Consider the following 20425-nt stretch of genomic DNA (forward strand, 5'->3'; position numbering starts at 1 on the left):
CCACTACGCCCAGTCTTTACCAAGGATTTGACCAAACATTCTGCCCAGCACAAAGGACATGCTCAGTAAACATCTGTTGAATGAATGAATGAATTGATGAATGCTTTATTGAAGTAATAATTAAATGAATGGATGGATGGAAACAGATGCATGAAAAAGTAGATTCTGGGACAATGGAGTGAAAGATGAAATGAATAGGGAATTGACAGTGGGTGCATGGATGTTTGCAGCCAGTCAGCTGAGGTGTGGCACTGGAGGCATTGCTGTGGCTGGGGCTTATTGAAGGGGGCTGGGAGGGGGCTTCCATTATGCACCTGCCTCAGTTCTGCACTTCAAAGGTAGGCCTAGGACCCAGGGCATGCAGACAGGTCCCAGGGTACAGCTGTGGCGACAGGCTCCACCTCTGTGCCAGATCTTTCTATCCGTAGAGTCCTGTCCCCAAGTGTTTCTGTCAATCCAGGTTTCACTGGGACTTGGCCTGGCAGTCTGGGATAGACGAAAGAGCCCTGTTGCTATTCATTGTGCCTCTACAGTCCATTCCCTTGCCCACTCTGGGTGCCAGTGGTCGGCCTCATTTATACAAAGAGTTCTCTAAGGCTGGCCAGCGCTCTTAACATGGTGACTGGCCAGGTGGCCCACCTCTGAAAATAAACTGACAACCTGACTCACTCCAGTCTCAGAAGATGCCAGAGGCAGATCACCTGCCCCACCCAGAGGGGATCCTAAGGACCCTTCTACCCTGCATAGCATGTTTCAACTTACACAAGATGTTCTTGTCTATGAAGTGAGTGAAGGCAGGGCAGGGAAGCCTTCCAGGTTAAAGCATGAACGTGCCTGGCACACTTCAGCCCATCATTCTGTGCCGATGTCTTCCTTGAATGAATCACTCGCTGAAAGTGTCATATTTACCAGCTGTCTTAAAGTGTCATATTTACCAGCTGTCTTGTTTGTCACCCTACTAGAATGGAAGCCCTATGAGGGATTGTGTCCTGTTCGTTACTATCTCCCCAGCACCTAGAACAATGCCTGTCCCTTGGAAGGTGCAAAGGTTTACTAACTACCTGGGTCAAAAAATAAATAGGCAGATACATGGACCATTGTAGTCCAGTGAGCAACTACCATATATTAAGCACTGAGCACCGGGCTAAGCACTTTACGTGCACCATTACAGCCCTTGAAAGAAATGCTATCACTCTCCACCTTTACCCACTAGGAACCTGAGGCCAGGAGACAGGAAGCAGCTCACCCCAGGTACAGAGTTCCTGAATGACAGAGATAGGTTTTATTGATTTCAATTATTATTATTATTATTTGAGATGGAGTCTCGCACTGTAGTGCAGTGGCGTAATCTCTGTTTACTGTAATCTCCGTCTCCTGGGTTCAAGCAATTCTCTTGCCTCAGCCTCCCGAGTAGCTGGGACTACAGGTGTGCACCGTCATGCCCAGCTAATTTTTTTGTATTTTTAGTAGAGACGGGGTTTCATCATGTTGGCCAGGATGGTTTGATCTCCTGACCTTGCGATCCACTCGCTTCAGCCTCCCAAAGGGCTAGGATTACAGTGCCTGGCCAATTTCAATTATTATTGTTATTTTTTTAGACAGAATTTTGCTCTTCTTGCCCGGGTTGGAGTGCAATGGCATGATCTCGGCTCACTGCAACCTCTGCCTCCTGGGTTCAAGTGATTCTCCTGTCTCAGCCTCCCAAGTAGCTGGGATGACAGACATGTGCCACCATGCCTGGCTAATTTTGTATTTTTAGTAGAGACAGGTTTCACCATGTTGGTCAGGTAGTCTCGAACTCCTGACCTCAGGTGATCCACCCACCTCAGCCTCCCAAAATGCTGGGATTACAGGCTTGAGCCACCGTGCCTAGCCAATTATTACTATTATTTTTAATAGAGATGGGATCCCGGGCTGGGCGAGGGGGCTCATGCCTGTAATCCCAGCACTTTGGGAGGCTGAGGCAGGCAGATCCCTTGAGCTCAGGAGTTCAAGACCAGTGTGGCCAACATGGTGAAACCACGTTTCTACCAAAAATGCAAAAAATAACCGAGTGCTGAGTGTGTTGGTGGGCACCCATAATCCCAGCTACTCTGGAGGCTGAGGTGGGAGAATTGCTTGAATCCAGGAAGTGGAGTTTGCAATGAGACAAGATCTCCCCTCTGCATTTCAGCATGGGCAACAGAGTGAGACCCTGCCTAAAAAAAGAGACAGATGGGGTCTTGCTATGTTGCCTAGACTGGTCCTAAACTCCTAGGCTCAAGTGATCTATCTTCCCAATTCTGTTTCCCAAAGTGTTGGGATTATAGCTGTGAACCACCATGCCCAGCCAAGAGCTAGGTTTGTTTCAGATCTAAGTCTGTCTATCTGCAAAACCCACATTCTTCAATAATCCACCACCCATCCCTCTTATTCTATTGCTCCAGTACCCAGTGAGGTAGGAACCATTGGAAGTTAAGAGTTGGGACTCACAGGAGTTCAAGACCATCCTGGACAACATAGTGGGAACCTATCTCTACAAAAAAAAAAAAAAAAATTAGCTGGCATGGTGTGGGAGCCTGTAGACCCAGCTGCTTGGAAGACTAAGGCTGAGCTCAGGAGGCTGAGGCTGCAGTCTGCCACTGCACTCCAGCCTGGGTGACACAGAGAAACCCCATCTAAAAAATAATAATAGCCAGATGTGGTGGCTCGCACCTGTAATCCCAGCACGTTGGGAGGCTGAGGTGGGCAGATCACCTGAGCTGGGGAGTTTGAGACCAGCCTGACCAATGTGGAGAAACTTCATCTCTACTAAAAATACAAAATTGCTGGGCACGGTGGCTCACACCTGTAATCCTAGCACTTTGGGAGGCCAAGGTGGGTGGATCACCTGAGATCAGGAGTTCAAAACTAGCCTGGCCATGATGGTGAAACCCCATCTTTAAAAATATATAAAAATAAAAAATTACAAAATTAGCCGGGTATGGTGGCACATGCCTGTAATCCCAGCTACTCCGGAGGCTGAGGCAGGAGAATCGCTTGAACCCGGGAAGCAGAGGTGAGCTGAGATCATGCCATTGCATTCTAGCCTGGGCAACAAGACCAAAAACTACATCTCAAAAATAATAATAATAATAATTGGGGCCAGGTGTGGTGGCTCACACCTGTAATCGAAGCACTTTGGAGGCCAAGGCAGGCAGATCACCTGAGGTCCGGAGTTCAAGACCAGCCTGACCAACATGGTGAACCCTCATCTTAAAATAAATAAATAAATAAATAAATATTTAAAAAATAATAATTGGGACTCAGACATATTATATAATTCCATTTATATGAAATATCCAGAATAGGCAAATCTATTGAGACAGAAAGTAGATGAGTGGTTGCCTAGGGCTGGGGAGAAGGGAAGTTGGGGAGAAATGGGGAATGATGGCTAATGAGTATGGGCTTTCTTTTCAAAATAGTGAAAATGTAAAATGGCTTGTTATGATGGTTGCACAATTCTTTGAATATACTAAAAGCTATTGAATGATACACTTTAGGCAAATCGTATGGCATGTGAATTACATCTCAATAATGCTGTTATTTAAAAAAAAAGAGAGAGAGATGGCTGGGTACAGTGGTGCACGCCTATAATCCCAGCACTTTAGGAGGCCAAGGTGGGTGGATCACGAGGTCTAGAAATCGAGACCATCCTAGCCAACATGGTAAAACCTCATCTCTACTAAAATACAAAAAATTAGCTGGGCCTGGTGGCTCACACCTGTAGCTCCAGCTACTTGGGAGGCTGAGACAGGGGAATCACTTGAACCCAGGAGGTAGAGGTTCCAGTGAGCCAAGATCGTGCCACTGCACTCCAGCCTGGTGACAGAGCAAGACTCCATCTCAAAAAAAGAGAGAGAGAGAGAGAGAGAGAAATGGGGCTCAAGAATCCCACCTCTGCCACTTACATGCTCATGTCTCCCAAACTCAGTTTCCTAACTAGTAAAATGGGGAAAATAAACATTTCATGGGTCTTTTGTGAGGATTAAATGAGATAATACATATTATTATTCCCATTTTATCAAGGAGGAAACTTAGGGCCAGAGAAGGGAAGTAACTTGGGTGCTGATGGCACAGCTGGTGGGTGGCAGGTGAGAGACTTGGGCCTGGGTCTCATGGCACCACCCCATCTTTTAGCATTGTGTAGAGTGGACCAGTGTCTGCGCACTCCACCCACCCCTTCACCAACACTCTCTTTCATCTCCCTCCTCTTGGGCTCTGGGGCCCAGTCTCCCCACTGCTCAAGCTCAGAGCAAGTGGAGGTGGCTGAGTCCCCCCAGAGCACAGGATGCCCTCTCCCCAGCCCCCATCCTGCTCCCCTCCTGGGGCCATGATGCTGTCTTGGTTTTGCTTGTAATAAAGAAAATATCTCAGCTACCCTTCCATGGTTGCTTGGCAACCCCAAGGGGGGTTGGGTGGGGGGGAGCAAAGGGGAGGAGGGATGGGGGAGGACTCTGGAGCCAATCTGGACACAAAGAGTAGGATTTGGGTGACATGGAGCCTGTTCTTATTGCTAACCTGGCCTGGCCGGGGCGGTGGGTGGGGGCGGGGGGCTTCCTCCCACCCCAGTGTCTCACACCAATAAATATGGATTAGGGAAATGGGCAGAGTTTTTCCCACGGGCCTGAAAGGCCACATCTGACCTTTATACCCCCTTTATGTACCAACGTGACAGTCAGAGACAGCAAAGAGCAGGACCCCCTGAGATGCCTCCCCCATGGCCTTCTGACTTGGGGAAACTTTTCACCCTCCTCCTTCCCCTGGCCCCAGACCAGGTCACAGCCCTGCCGGGGCCCTGTTCCGGGGATGAGGAGGAGGCTGGTTTTCAGGTGGGTGCCAGGGGAACTCCCATCCTCAGTGTCCACTCGGGCTCTGCTGGCTCTGACCGATGCAGAGCCAGGCTGTGAGGCCCCAGACCAGTTAGTGACCACTGTGCCTGCCTCCTGGACAGTCCTCTGCTCTGTGACTCCCCCATCCCGTCCCTGCCCTATCTCCACCTGGGCCTCCTCCATCAGGAGCCCTGTCCTCTGCATCCCTCTGCGTCCCTCTACGTGTCTCTCTCCTCAGCTCCTTCCACCACCCTCCTCTCAACTTGGTTTCCCTTTTTCTCTCCTCCTTCCCCCCACCCCCGAGTTCCCCTGGAACTAGGAAGCCCTAGTGGCTGAGGTGTTCCTCGCAGTGGCAGTGAAGAGGGCAGGAAGGGTTGTGGACGGGGAGGCAGGGGCTGTGATCTCGCTCCCTGGTGCCGTGGCTTGCTGGCCGCTGGCCGGGGGCGGGGATCTGCCACTCTGAATGGACTCAGTGTAGAGGCAGGAAAAGCAAACACCTCCGTGTGGGCCCTGCTGTCGGTGGATGGGTGGGGGCGGGGGTAGGGGCCTGGGCCCTCTCAGCCTCCTAAATCAGACCTCTCCCCACTCCTGAGGCTCCCTGCTTCCCTGGACCCTTGGCCTAGAGTGTCCAGAAGGAGAGTCGGGTGAAGGGGTCTGGGGGGCAAGCTCTCTGGGAGATACCTTTGCTCAAATCTTTCCCTGCTCCTCTGCCCAACCCCCAGCCAGTGCCCTTCCTGTCCAGCAGATGCCAGGAAAATATGTGACCGGGAAGGGCGGTGTGGCACCTGGGGGCCCGGCCTGACCAGCCCTTCTCAGCCCCAGGAGCTGGGTGGGCGTCACCTTTTGCCAGAGATGCCCCGGCAGTGCCATTCACCTCCTGGGCCGAGGAGTACCCCCAAGAGGCTCTGCCCAGGTGAGTGCTTCTCCAGCCCCACAGCCAGGCAGCGAGAGAGGGAGAGGTTGTCCGTGTTGGGGCTCCCCAGACCCCTGAAATCTCCGTGAGTCCTCATGGTTCGTGGCATTTTCTGCTGTGACTGTCTCACCCTCTGTCTGGGACTCATGTGTCACTGGTGGCTTGGTGAAGGGAAATGAAGAGGAGGTTAGAAAAGCTGGAGGTGAGGGCTGGGAATGACAGGAGGCAGGAGGGGCTGGAGTCTGGGGTGTAGGACTCCTGGATTCCCAGCCAACTTTTTATGTTTTATTTTTATTTGTATGATTTATTTCTGTTTTAAAAGATAATGTCTCTCTTTTATGGAATATGTCTTTATATTTAAAAAAAAAAAAAAAAGATACAGTCTGACTATGTTGCCCAGGCTGGTCTTGAACTCCTGGGCTCAAGCAATCCTTCCACCTCAGCCTCCCTAAGTGCTGTGATTACAGACCCAAGCTACCACAACCCAGCCTGGCCAACTTTCTGATTCGATTTGTGAAATCACAGAGGCTCCTGTGATGATTTCCTTTTAACGCTTTGGATTCTAAAAGACTTTTGGAATGAGCACAGAGAGGGATAGCAGTTCATCCTGGGTGACATAGCAAGTTGATGATACTCAACGCTGCCAGGCCCCCTCATCACACCGCAGGCAGTACTGTTTGTGTTACAGAAGCTGCCTTTGGCCATTTCTCTCTTTCCCTCTCCACATGTGCAGTTTGGTCCTTCTGAACTTAACAGGCTAAGGGGTGGAGAGAGAAGACTGCCCAGCACCTCCAGCCCTTTCCTTTCTCTTCTCTCTCCAGGCACCAGGCCCAGAGCCCAGCCTAGTAGCAGGAGCAGCCCCTGCCTGGGCCTCAGAGAAGCCACAGTCTCCTCTGACTATCCCTGGAAGGCCATGGTTGGCTTTTGCCTGACATACCCAGAGAACGGGGACCCCTTTGCTCTTGGTGTCTACCCATAATCCCTCATGCTGTCTTCAAAACCCAACCACTTCCCAAAATGCAAGGTCAACAGCTGACTGCATGCCGCAGCACCCCAGTGGTGCCCGATTTGAGGTGGGACCTGGCTGGGGGGACCCTGCCAAGTAGAAACAGGCATCCCTTCCTGAGTCAGGCTCTGTTCTGAGGCTATCCACATACCTTGTTGAATGGTCGCCACATTCCTGCAATGTGAGGTCAGTTTTACAGACTGGAAAACTGAGACACAGAACGTTGAAGTGACTCATCCACGGACACAGTGCAAGAAAAAGAGCTGGGATTCAAGCCCATAGCTCGCCTGCAGAGCTTATAGCAGCCCCTAAAAGTCCTTCCATAGTGCCTCCGATTCCTAGGGGCCTCTACTGGAGATCATTGCATCCAATCTCCTGCATCTGGGTGTCCACCCAGGCCCACCTCTGCTCATAAACAAGAATCAATCAAGCTTTTATTTTATTTATTTTTATTTTTTGAGACAGAGTCTCACTCTTTCACCAATGCTGGAGTGCATGGCCACTATGCTTGGCTGATTTTTGTATTTTTTGTAGAGACAGAGTTTTGCCATGTTGCCCAGGCTGGTCTAGAACTCCTGAGCTTAAGTGATCCATCCTCCTCAGCCTCTCAAAGTGCTGGGATGACAGGCGGGAGCCACCATGTTGGTCTAATCTCCTTTTTTTTTTTTTTTTTGAGACAGAGTTTCGCTCTTGTTACCCAGGCTGGAGTGCAATGGCGCGATCTCGGCTCACCGCAACCTCCGCCTCCTGGGTTCAGGCAATTCTCCTGCCTCAGCCTCCTGAGTAGCTGGGATTACAGGCACGCGCCACCATGCCCAGCTAATTTTTTTGTATTTTTAGTAGAGACGAGGTTTCACCATGTTGACCAGGATGGTCTCAATCTCTTGACCTCGTGATCCACCCACCTCGGCCTCCCAAAGTGCTGGGATGACCGGCGTGACCCACCGCGCCCGGCTGGTCTAATCTCCTTTTGAAGGTACCTGTTGCCAGCTGGGCGGGCGCAGTGGCTCAAGCCTGTCATCCCAGCACTTTGGGAGGCCAAGGCGGGCGGATCACAAGGTCAGGAGTTCAAGATCAGCCTGGCCAATATGGTGAAATCCCGTCTCTACTAAAAATACAAAAAATTAGCCAGGCCTGTAGTCCCAGCTGCTCTGTAGGCCGAGGCAGAATAGCTTGAACCCGGGAGGCAGAGATTGCAGTGAGCCAGAGAGATCGCGCCTCTGCATTCCAGCCTGGGTGACAAAATAAATAAATAAATAAAGGCACCTGCTCCAAGGGTGGAATTTCCCCTGGGGATAAGCAGACTTTATCTTATCTTTATTCATAGCCTTCTGGCAGGGAGGGGAGTCCTTCCCAGCCAGAACTCACCAAGTCCAGCTGCGTGGTTGTTCCTCTCTCCTTCCCACTGGAGTATAGTCTTGGGAAGGAAGCAGCCCCGCCTTGAGTGTTGGCTCGGTAACCTCCAGACTGTGGCGCTGGGCAAATGACTCAACCTCTCTGAGCCTTAGCTTATCAACTGTAAAGTGGAGTTAATTATACATCTGCTTTGTGAGTCTGAGAAAATTTAAAAGATAAAAGGGTATGAAGGTCTAAAAGGCTTAGTAAGCACAGTGCCTGGGGCCTTGAAGTGCCCAGGACCAAGTGGCAAATACTTCTTATCATCATCAGCAGCACCACCATCACCACTATCATCATCATAATCATTGAAACCCTTCTGCCTTCGAGACAGATCAAAGCCTCGCGCTCTTGGCCTTGCAGTTTAGCCTTCTTTTTGTTTTTACTTTTTTTTTTTTTTTGGAGACAGAGTCTCGCTCTCTTGCCCAGGCTGAAGTGCATTGGTGCAGTCTCGGTTCACAGCACCCTCTGCCTCCCGGGTTTAAGCGATTCTCCTGCCTCATCCTCCCAAGTAGCTGGGACTACATGCCTGTGCCAGCACTTCCGGCTGATTTTTGGTATTTTTGGTAGAATCAGGGTTTCGCTGTGTTAGCCAGGATCGTCTCCATCTCCTGACTTCGTGATCCACCCACCTCCCAAAGTGCTGGGATTACAGGCCTGAGCCACCTCACCCAACCTAGCCTTCTTATTACAGATAGGGAAACTAAGGCCCACAGTGGGGAAGGACTTGCTCAGGGTCACGTAGCAAATTGGTGGTGGTGCAGGAACTAGCTCTTGGTTCTCCACACTTCCAGGTGGCTTCCCGGTCTCTTCTTGACTACTGCCCACCTCAGGTCCTCCCTTGGTGCGCCTAGGGTGTGGGGCCTGGCACCCAGTCCTGCCTGACAGAGGCTGGAGAAGTGAACGCGGTTGGTGGAGTAGTCGCCAAGTCCTGGCGCGTTCTCAGCCCGGCTCTTTGTCTGCTGCTTTGTGATGGTAAGTGCTGCTCCTAAATCAGTTCTGTGACACTGTTATTGTTGCCCAGGGCGCAAAGAGTCTAAACTTTTCCCCTGAGGTCAAGAATGTGGCTGGTCCCCAAGCCGCCCGGAGCAGGGGCCTGGGTGGCTGGGGGTGGGGCTGGGGCCTCGCCCCGGGCTGGGGCGAGATGTTGTGGGGAGGGGAGTCAGCGGGAACAAAACGCTTTGAAATGCCTCCTCTCCATCACTGCCAACATTGTCCGCTGCCCGCGGGGGGCCTGGCACCGCCTCGCCGGGGCTCCGGCCCCCAGCCCTGGCCAGGCCCGGCCCGACATCTGAAAATGGACAGAAGGTTATTGTCCCTTCCCGCAGCCCTTTGTCTGCCCCAGTTCCAGATGTCTAGGCAGGGACCAGGGAACTGACCCATGGTGGGCAGGGGGGAGGGGACAAAAAGGGAGAGCACGGGTCACTGCATCCTGAGGGGTCGTTCCCAGACCCTGAGATCCCACCCAGCCACAGTCAAGTCACCTTCTGGGTTGTCTTAGCCCTGGGATTGTCCCTGTTCCCCTGTCCCCTCCCTAGACTAGGTTTTGGCCTCAAGAGAGAAGGCCCTAGGGGTACAAGAGTTGGAGCAGGGAGCCTTGGCAGACACACAGATGGACGGGGCTGAATCCCAGCTCCACCCGGTAACTGTGATCTTGGACAGGCATGGCCCTCTCCCAGCCTGCTTTCCCCATGTGGGAACCGTGGACCAGGTTCATTCATTCACAGGTAACGACAGAACCCTCCTACGTACCAGCTCTGAGCTGAGCATCTCTGAGCTGAGCATCTGGGCACGCAGTAGTGGATGGGCCACTGGGATCCTTCCCTTGACCACTGTGGTTAAATAGAATACTAACAGGCAGGGTTTCCCACCCACTGCCTCTGGGTCGGGTCCTGGGCTAATCACTTTACCTGCGTCATCTCATCCTTTCCATAACAAAATCAAAGATGCAGGAGGCATTGTTCCTGTCTCCATTTTCCAGCTTTGGAGACTGATAGACTCTGAGAGGTCGTCACTTTCCCAAAGCCAGGCAGTCTGGAGGCAGCAGAGCTGGGATTCTAGCCCAGGCCAACCACAGCCACCAGGAGGAGTAATCCGCTAATAAATACTTGGAAGGAATCAAGCACAGAACCTGACACAGCTCCAGACTCAGAGCTGGTGGTGTTAACTCCATGCATAAAGTGTCCTTATTACACAGGTGGGGCGACTGAGGACAGAGAGAGGTAACCTGGGGCAAAAAGCTGTGGGGAATTTAAACAGTAACAACAGCAGTTTCAGAGCCACCAGGGCTGGCCACAGTGAGGCAGGCAGACCCCAAACCCCAACTCTGGATGAGCTTGGGCAAGTGATTAGATTCTCAGTGCCTCAGTTTCCCAGCTTGCTCTTCTGTAGAATAAAACAATTCCCAACAGGCCATATGTAGTGGCTCACGTCTATAATCCCAGCATTTTGGGAGGCCAAGGTAGGAGATCACCTGAGGTCCAGAGTTCGAGACCAGCCTGGCCAACGTGGTGAAACCCCCATCTCTACTAAAAATACAAAAATTAGCCAGGCGTGGTGGTACGTGCCTGTCATCCCAGCTACTTGAGAGGCTGAGGCAGAAGAATTGTTTGAACCGGGAGGCGGAGGTTGCAGTGAGCCAAGGTAGTGCCACTGTACTCCAGCCTGGGCGAAGAGCAAGACTCCATCTCAAAAAAAAAAATAGAATTCTGAACTTCGCCAGGCGCAGTGGCTCACGCCTGTAATCCCAGCACTTTGGGAGGTCGAGGGGGGGTGGATCACGAGGTCAAGAGATCGAGACCATCCTGGTCAACATGGTGAAACCCTGTCTCTACTAAAAATACAAAAAATTAGCTGGGCATGGTCGTGTGTGCCTGTAATCCCAGCTACTCAGGAGGCTGAGGCAGGAGAATTGCCTGAACCCAGGAAGCAGAGGTTGCGGTGAGCCGAGATCGTGCCATTGTACTCCAGCCTGGGTAACAAGAACGAAACTCTGTCTCAAAAAAAAAAAAAGAATTCTGAACTTCACAGTGTTGTTGTGAAAATCAAGTTAGATAATACATTTAAAGCACTTAGCAGGCTGGGCACGGTGGCTCATGCCTGTAATCCCAGCACTTTGGGAGGCCGAAGCGGTGGATCACCTGAGGTCAGGAGTTGGAGGCCAGCCTAATCAACATGGTGAAACCCCATCTCTACTAAAAATATAAAACTCAGCTGGGCGTGGTGGTGGATGCCTGTAATACCAGCTACTCAGGAGGCTGAGGCAGGAAAATCACTTGAACCTGGGAGGCGGAGGCTGCAGTGAACCGAGATGGCTCCATTGCACTCCAGCCAGGGCAAGAGAGTGAGACTCAGTCCACTACCTCCCCCACAAAAAAAAGCACTTAGCAGATGCTTGGCACACAGTAAACGGATAATGATAGCTATGATTATTATTCTGAAAAGGTTAACATTTATCCCTTTGAGCCTCCTGCTGGGTTCACCTGAGGACGAGTCTCTGGTGAGCGGGGGTGGGGGTTAGGAGTTGTTGACAGGGGTGGGGTTAGCAAAACTTGGTCTTCTTGGGGTCTCCAGAAGTCCTGAGATGGGCTAGTTCTGTGGGTGGGGGGAAGCAGAAGGGATCAGGGCTGAGAGAAGGAAGGGGCTGCCTGGGCCCAGAGGAGTTAACAGCTCCCAGGACCTGGCCCAGCAGGGCTGCCACGCTGCAGCCACAGCAAGGATTTTAGCAGAGGAGCCAGGGCTGCTTCCTGATGGGCAAAACAGCTGCTGCCCAGAGAAAACAGCTGGCCTGCTCCCAGCCTCCTGAGAACAGAGGCAGAACCTCAGAGGAGGACAGCTGCACATCTGGGATCCTGGGAGAGGAGGGCATGGCCAAAGGGGAGAGAGGGTTGTTCCTGGAAGTGTGTGTGGGTGTTGGGTGGACCCCCGGAATGGGGGGGCCGTGGGCAAATTTCTAGCGCAGAGACCAGGGTGTGCTAAGTCTAAGCAGAATGGGCAGGGATGCCTCCAGCTGGACTTCAAGGGTCTCAGTCTTCCCTCCAATAGGAAAGATGAGGAGCAGGGGAGCATCTTGGGGACAAGCCTCTGCTCAGCCCTGGGTCCGCTCAGAACTGGGCTTGGAGCTGGAGGTGGGGAGGGTGCCCAAGCAGGGCTCCTGGATTCCCATCTGCTGAACTGCATCCACAACCAGGAGCCGGGCGTGGGCCCATCCTCTGGCCAGGATCCTGGGCTCCCTTGGCCACAAAGCAGGACAGGGGCCCAGAGAGCCCCCAACTCAGGAGACATGAAGCTGGCAGCTGGTAAGAGCATCCAAGCATCCTCTCTGCTTTGGGTTCCTATTTCAAGCCTCTTTGGCTGCCAGACCATGAGGACTCCCAATCCGGGGGCCCTATCTGGGCCCTGGGGCACCTCCAGGCTGCCCCTACCCATTGGCAAGGAAGCAGCACCTGGGACCTCAAATGAGGTGGGGCAGGGTACGCAGATGGTTAATGGGGGCATGGAGTCCACTGGACCAGAGCAGCCTACCGGGGTTCCTGACCCCCAACTCCCAGTGGCCCAATACCCCTAGTTTCTCTTCGACCCTAAAGGGCTCTTCTAGCCCACCTCCCTAACCTCCAGTTTGAGTCTGCCGGCCTCAGCCCCTGCTCTCCCTGGTGACGGCCATGCTACAAAGCCTTTGCCAGGCGCAGGCCTTGGAACTGAGGCTTCCCATGTGAAGAAGGCACTGGGGAGGGGGACAGTTCTTGCAAGGTCTCTACTCCGGAAGCCAGAGTCAAGGCTGAGGCCCTGGCGCCACCACCCGGCTTTGGTCAGAACTACAATGGCTGAAGCGGGTGAGGATGCTGCAGCCGAAACCAGCAGCCCAACCAGGTGTCGGTCCCAGAGGATCCGGATCGTGCTCTGCAGAGGGACCCAAGCAATCATATTTTTCCAGGCGTGACCCTACGTGACCTACCTAATGAGGTCTTAGGCTCCAAAAGACAGCACTTTCGTTTTTTGGTTTTTGGTTTTTGGTCTTTTTTCAGACGGAGTCTCCCTCTTTTTTTGGGGGGGGTGGGGGGTAGTTTTGCTCTGGTCGCCCATGCTGGAGTACAATGGAGCTATCTCGGCTCACTGCAACCTTCACCTCCTGGTTCAAGCTTTTCTCCTGCCTCAGCCTACTGAGTAGCTGAGATTACAGGCCTGTGCCACCACACCAGGCTAATTTTGTATTTTTAGTAGAGACGGAGTTCCACAATGTTGGTCAGGCTGATCTTGAACTCCAGGCCTCAGGTGATCTGCCTGCCTTGGCCTCCCAAAGTGCTGGGATTACAGGTGTGAGCCACCACGCCTGGCCAGCACTTTCAGCCTGTAGCCTGCATCAGAATTATCTGAGAGGCTTGTGGATAGGGACTGCTTGACCTCCACCCCTAGTTTTGGATTCAGTAGGTATGGGGAGAGGCCTAAAAATCTGCATTTCTAACAATTTCCAGGCGAGGTTGATGCTGCTGGTTCAGGGACCACACTTGGAGTCCCCCGGCTTTAGAATTTTGGCGATTTTGCCCAATATCACCTTTGCAGAGCATATTTTAATATATTTGGAGACAAAAAAAAAATGAGTGTAACTGGAAGTACAGGTGTTGGATCAGACCATCAGTCCATGACTCATTTGTATTCCTATTGTGGGCTCTGCTCTAGGGCTGGGAGCAGGTCCCTGCCTCAGAACTCAGAGCCAGGCAGGTCTAGCCTGTGAGCTCTCACCTGGAGGTCAAAAAAAGCAGCTCAGAATAAGGTCCAAGCTGAATGTGTTGCCTGTAATCCCAGCACTTTAGGAGGCTGAGGCAGGAGGATCACTTAAGCCTGGGAGTTTGAGACCAGCCTGGACAATGTAAGAAGCCCCATGTTTATAAAAAGTTATAAAAATTAGCTGGGCATGATGGTGCTCACCTATATTCCCAGCTACTTGGGAGGTTCTCTTGGGCCTGGGAGGTTGACGCTACAGTAAGCCGAGATCTCACCACTGCACTCCAGCCTGGATGGCTGAGCCAGACTCCACCTACATTGAAAAAAACAAATTCTAAAACCCTGTCATATGGCCAGATGTGGTGGCTCACACCTGTAATCCCAGCGCTTTGGGAGGCCGAGGCGGGTGGATCACAAGGTCAAGAGATCGAGACTATCCTGGTCAACATGGTGAAACACCGTCTCTACTAAAAATACAAAAAATTAGCTGGGCATGGTGGCACGTGCCTGTAATCCCAGCTACTCAGGAGGCTGAGGCAGGAGAATTGCCTGAACCCAGGAGGCTTAGGTTGTGGTGAGCTGAGATCGTGCATTGCACTCCAGCCTGGGTAACAAGAGTGAAACTCCGTCTTAAAAAAAAAGAAAGAAAGAAACTGTCCAGGAAGGGAAAGACCAGTTTAGGCAGCAGACCAAGGGACAAAATAGAAAAGGATGTGGGAAGGTCCAAAAGCATGGAGTATTCTGGAAACTGTAAATTGTGCAATTTGGGCTGGGCGCGGTGGCTCACGTCTGTAATCCCAGCACTTTGGGAGGCTGAGGCGGGTGGATCACAAGGTCAAGACATCAAGACCATCCGGGCCAACATGTCTGTCTCTACTAAAAAATACAAAAATTAGTTGGGCGTGGTGGTACACACCTGTAGTCTCAGCTGTTTGGGAGGCTGAGGCAGGAGAATTGCTTGAACCTGGGAGGTGGAGGTTGCAGTCAGCTGAGATCATGCCACTGCACTCTAGCCTGGCACCTGGCAACAGAACAAGACTCTGTCTCAAAAAAAAAAAAAAAAAATGTGCAATTTGGCTGGAGCATAACGTCGGGTCAGGGGGAGGGCATGCAGATCAGAGGAGCTGGAGAAGATACAGGCAGGCCAGGAAGGGCCTTGTTGCCCCTTGAGGGGTTGAGCTCTACGCCCAGCAGTGGGCAGCCCTGAAGGGATTTATTTTTTTGGGGTGGGGGGATGAAGTATTGCTCTGTTGCCCAGGCTGGAGTGCAGTGGCACGATCTTGGCTCATTGCAACCTCTGCCTCCTGGGTTCAAGTGATTCTCCTGCCTCAACCTCCTGAATAGCTGGGATTATAGGCGCCCAACACTGCACCTGGCTAATTTTTGTATTTTTATTAGAGACAGGGTTTCGTCATTTTGAGCCAGGCTGGTTTCAAACTCCTGACCTCAGGTGATCCGCCCACCTCAACCTCCCAAAGTGCTGGGATTACAGGTGTGAGCCATCATGCCTGGCCATTGCCAGGCATTTTAGAAAGGGCTGCTGGCCAAGCTCACACCTGCAATCCCAGTACTTTGGGAGGCCAAGGTGGGAGGATTGATTAAGTCAGGAATTCAAGACCAGCCTGGGCAGCATAGTGAGACCCCATCCCTAAAAAAAAAAAAATTAAATATTAGGCATGCACCTGTACTCCCAGCTTCTCAGGAGACTGAGGCGGCAGGATGGCTTGAGTCCAGGAGTTCAAGGCTGCAGTGAGTTATGATCACACTACTGCACTCCAGCCTGGGTGACAGAGTGAGACTCTATCTCAGTTATAAAAAAAAAAAAAGGGGAAGACTGCTTAGGCCAGGCACAGTGGCTCACAGCTGTAATCCCAACACTGGGAGGCTAAGGCAGGAGGATCACTTGAGCTCAGGATTTCAAGACCAGCCTCAGCCAGATACAGTAGTTCCCACCTGTAATCCCAGAACTTTAGGAAGCCGAGGTGGGTGGGTAGCCTGAGCTCAGGTGTTTGAGACCAGCCTGGGGAACATGGTGAAACCCCACCTCTACTAAAAAAAAAAAAAGGCCGGGCGCGGTGGCTCATGCCTATAATCCCAGCACTTTGGGAGGCCAAGGCCAGTGGATCACTAGGTCAAGAGATTGAGACCATCCTGGTCAACATGGTGAAACCTCGTCTCTACTAAAAATACAAAAATTAGCTGGGCATGGTGGCGCAGCCTGTAGTCCCAGCTACTTGGGAGACTGAGGTAGGAGAATTGCTTGAACCCAGGAGGCGGAGGTTGTGGTGAGCCGCGATCACGCCATTGCACTCCAGCCTGGGTAATAAGAGCAAAACTCCGTCTCAAAAAAATAAAAAATAAATAAATAAAAATAAATTAGCCAGGCTTGGTGGCACAACTGTAATCCCAGCTACTCAGGAGGCTGAGATGAGAGAATCACTTCAACCCAGGAGGCAGAGGTTGCAGTGAGGGAAGACTGTGCCATTGCACTCCAGCCTGGGTGACAGAGAGAGACTCTCTCTGCTGAAAGGAAAAAAAAAAAGAAAGACCAGCCTAGGCAATGTAATGAGACACCGTGGTGCATGCTTTAGTCCCATGTAGTCCAGGCTATTTAGGAGGCTGATGTGGGAGGATCACCTGAGCCCAGGAGTTCATACATGCAGTGAGCTGTGACTAGACCCCAGCCTGGGTGACAGAAAGAGACCCCATCTCTTAAAAAAAAAAAAAAGTAAAATAAAGGAAAAAAAGTGCTGCTGCATATAGAGTGGTCTCTAGGGAGAGAGCCTGGTGGTGGGAGGATGGCGTGGGACGGGGACTGGAAGGTGCAGTGGCCCAGGCTGAGGGACGCTGATATCCTGAGCCAGGCCAATTCGTGGTGCAGAAGGGAAGAGGTGGCCCTGTGCAGGAGATACTAAAGAGGCAGTCTGACCAGGTGAGGGGATGGAGACAGTGATGGAGAGAGAGGGCCCTTCGTCAACCACACCCAGGCCTGCAGTCTGAGGGACTGGATGGGCCAAAGTGCTGTCCCCTAGAGTGGGGGAACAGAGTTGGAAAAAAGACTGGGAACTGGGGTACTGTTTGGGACAGACGGAGTTTGGGTCCAGGCGGGAATCTGAGATGTCAGGTTTCCAAAAAGAGGGAGTGGGTGGCTGGGTGCGGTGGCTCATGCCTATAATCCCAGCACTTTGGGAAGCCAAGAGGAACAGATCACTTGAGGTTAGGAGTTCGAGATTAGTCTGGCCAACATGGTGAAACCCTGTCTCTACTAAAAATACAAAAATTAGCGGAGCATGGTGGTGTGCGCCTGTAATCCCAGTTACTCCAAAGGCTGAGGCAGGAGAATCACTTGAACCCAGGAGGCAGAAGCTGCAGTGAGCAGAGATGATACCACTGCACTGCAGCCTGGGTGACAGTGCAAGACTCCGAGAGGGAGTGGTCCATGAGTTCAGCTGCTGAAGGAAGGCTGAACCCTCTCTCAGGTGAGGTATGAGGAGGAAGTGTCCACTCAGGGGAGTGGTTGGAGGACTCTGGTCTCTGTAGGATCCATCTTGGTGTGGGTCAAGCAGAGAATGGAAGGAAGGGAGGAGTGAGACAGGGAACAAGGCGAACATTTCCATTCAAGAGGCCTGGAGGAAGATTGTGAGTTACGGCCACAGCTGGAGGCCACAGGGGTGCCTTGGTGCTTTCTTATCTTTGGCTGGGGGAGATCCAAGAATGGAAGGAAGAGCCCAGAAGAGAGGGAGGATGGGGATCCAGGTAGGGGGAGGGGACCGGTGTACCACTCAGTCTGTTCACCTTGCTCACTGCTGGACAGAACCGATTTATCAAGACAGGGGAATTGCCTTGGAGATGCAGGGCTGGCTGTGTGGGAGCCCAGAGTTTTATTATTACTTAAATTGGTCTCCCCAAGCATTCGGGGATCAGAGCTTTTAAAGGTAATTTGGCAGGTAGAGGCTTGGGAAGTGGGGAATGCTGACTGGCCAGGCTAGAGATGGAATCATAGGGAGTGAAGTTAGGTTTTCTTAATATCTTCTGTACCTGGAAGCGATGGTAGAACTGGTTGGGCCAGATTACCGGTCTGGGTGGTGTCAGCTGATCCATTGAGTGTAGGGTCTGCAAAATATCTCAAGCACTGATTTTAGGTTTTACAACAGCGATGTTACCCCCAGGAGCAATATGGGGAGGTTCAGACTCTTGGAGCGGGAAGCTGCATAACCCCTAAATTGTCATTTCTAATCTTGTGGCTAATTTGTTAGTCCTGCAAAAGCAGACTGGTCCCCATGCAAGAAGGGGGTCTTTTTGGGAAAGGGCTGTTACCAATTTTGTTTCAGAGACAAACCATGAGCTGAATTCCTTCCCAAAGTTAGTTCGGCCTATGACCAGAAATGAACAAGGACAGCTTAAGGGTTAGAAGCAAGATAGAGTCGGGTACGTCTGACTTCTTTCACTGTCATAATTTCCTCAGTTATGATTTTGCAAAGGTGGTTTCCCAGGGGCAGTTCTGTTGAGGAGGGTGCGCCTCCTGAGGCTGGCTGACTGCAGAGGTAGAAGGTTTGGTGTGGAGGCTGGAAATGAGAGTTCCCAGGTAATGGCTTCTATTTTCTCCAAAAAGTAGGGGAGAGGGGCAGTGGAACGGGGACTTGAGCAGACTGGAGGCTTTCTTTTTCTTTGAGACAGAGTCTCACTCAGTTGTCAGACTGGAGTGCAGGAACACAACCTCGTTTCACTGCAACCTTCTCAGCCTCCCAGGTTGAAGCAATTCCCCTGCTTCATCCTCCCCAGTAGCTGGGATTACAGGCACACACTGTCATGCCTGGCTAATTTTTTATATTTTAGTGGAGACAGGGTTTCACCATGTTGGCCAGGATGGTCTCAATCTCCTGACCTCGATCACCAGCCTCAGCCTCCCAAAGTGCTGGGATTATAGGTGTGAGCGGCTGTTCCTGGCCGTTTTTTTGTTTTGTTTTGTTTTTTTCCCCAGGGACAGAGTCTCACTCTGTTGCCCAGGCTGGAGTGCAGTGGCACAATCTCAGCTCACTGCAACGTCTGCCTTCTGGGTTCAAGTGATTCTCCTGCCTCAGCCTCCCAAGTGGCTGGGACTACAGGCATGTGCCACCACACCCAGCTAGGTTTTGTGTTTTGTATTTTTAATAAAGATTATGTTTCTCTTGCTGGCCTCAAACTCCTGGCCTCAGGTGATCCGCTCACCTCAGCCTCCCAAAGTCCTGATATTACAGGCCTGAGCCACCTCACCTCGAAGACTGCAGGCATTTGAAATGCCACTGAGGAGAATGGGCAGGGGACACAGGCAAACAGGATTCCTGGGCTGTGTGAGAGCCCAGCTGAAAGTAGAGACCCTGAATTTGCCGCAGCCCCAACCTGCCCAAAAACTAGATGGGTGTTGGGTTTTCCAGACAAGTGTGATGGGAAAACCCTAAGACAAGAGAGTTAGTGACAGGCTGGACTATTGGGGAGGATGGGAGGACTTCAAGGTAGAGGAAGACTTGAGGCCAGGGAAGAATCTAGAAGCCCCCATCTTAGTCCATTTGGGATGCTATAACAACATATCTTAGACTGCGTAGTGTATAAACAAAAGAAATTTATCAGCCAGGCACGGTGGGTCACCCCTGTAATCCCAGCACTTTAGGAGGCCGATGCAGGCAGATCACAAGGTCAGGAGTTCAAGACCAGCCTGGCCAACATGGTAAAACCTCATCTCTACTAAAAATACAAAAATTAGTAAGGCGTGGTGGCACATGCCTGTAGTCCCAGCTACTCCGGAGGCTGAGGCAGAAGAGTCACTTGAACTCGGGAAGCAGAGGTTGTAGTGAGCCGAGATCCCACCACTGCATTCCAGCCTGGGTGACAGAGCAAGATTCCATCCCAAAAAGAAAAGGAAGAAGAAATTTATTGCTTATAGTTCTGGGGGTTGGGAGATCCAAGCTCAGGGCACCAGCGGATTCGGTGTCTGGCAAGGGCTTGTTCATCATACATGGGGCCTTCTAGCTGTGTCCTCAGGTGGCAGAAGGGGCGAACAAGTTCCCTAGGCCCCTTTTATAAGGGCACTAGTTCCATTCATGTGGGTGAGCCCACCCAATCACCTCCTAATCAACTCCCAAAGTCCCCGCCTCTTAATACCCTGACCTTAGTGATTAGGTTTCAACATATGAGTTTTGGGGGTCATGGACATTCAGACCATAGCACCCTCGGACCAATAGGACAGGCAGAGGCTCTAGAATGACTCTGGGGTGGGTGAACTTGGGGACACTGCTTTGGTTTAGAAAGGGAATCCCTTGGGCTGGGTGAGGTGGCTCACACCTGTAATCCCAGCACTTTGGGAGGCCGAGGCAGGCGGATCACGAGGTCAGGAGTTCAAGACTAGCCTGACCAACAGAATGACACCTGTCCTGTCTCTACTAAAAATACAAAAATTAGCCAGACCTGGTGGGTGCTCCTGTAATTTCAGCTACTCGGGAGGCTGAGGCAGGAGAATCGCTTGAACCCGGGAGGTGGAGGTTGCAGTGAGCTGAGATCATGCCA

General features: G+C 51.8%; 1 protein-coding gene across 3 annotated transcripts; it reads left to right on the forward strand.

The window, feature by feature from the left end:
• The first annotated feature begins 4434 nt into the window (after positions 1-4434).
• LOC144576743 (uncharacterized) lies at positions 4435-9891 on the forward strand. Of its 3 annotated transcripts, none has more exons than XM_078328958.1 (4): positions 4435-4499; positions 4697-4850; positions 5573-5763; positions 8959-9111. In XM_078328958.1, exons 1-4 carry the CDS (start codon positions 4463-4465, stop codon positions 8979-8981), a joined length of 405 nt encoding a protein of 134 aa, XP_078185084.1. In that variant the 5' UTR covers positions 4435-4462; the 3' UTR covers positions 8982-9111. The 3 variants fall into 3 exon arrangements, 2 of the variants coding, with proteins under 2 accessions (XP_078185084.1, XP_078185081.1); XM_078328955.1 differs by lacking the exon at positions 8959-9111 and adding an exon at positions 6585-6880; XR_013519197.1 differs by lacking the exons at positions 4435-4499; positions 4697-4850 and adding an exon at positions 9703-9891 and having other exon boundaries at positions 5304-5763; positions 8959-9139.
• The last annotated feature ends 10534 nt before the right edge of the window (positions 9892-20425 follow it).

Source organism: Callithrix jacchus, chromosome 1 (genome assembly GCF_049354715.1).
Source record: "Callithrix jacchus isolate 240 chromosome 1, calJac240_pri, whole genome shotgun sequence".
In the NCBI taxonomy this organism is placed as follows: domain Eukaryota; kingdom Metazoa; phylum Chordata; class Mammalia; order Primates; family Cebidae; genus Callithrix; species Callithrix jacchus.

What these genes read in the sequence shown, in the direction of transcription:
- LOC144576743 (XM_078328955.1), top strand. Translation starts at nt 4,463, where the DNA reads ATGGGGGAGGACTCTGGAGCCAATCTGGACACAAAGA. An exon ending in AGCCAATCTGGACACAAAGA is followed by an intron (nt 4,500 to 4,696) that starts GTAGGATTTGGG and finishes CCAACGTGACAG; the next exon opens with TCAGAGACAGCAAAGAGCAG. An exon ending in CCCCAAGAGGCTCTGCCCAG is followed by an intron (nt 5,764 to 6,584) that starts GTGAGTGCTTCT and finishes TTCTCTCTCCAG; the next exon opens with GCACCAGGCCCAGAGCCCAG.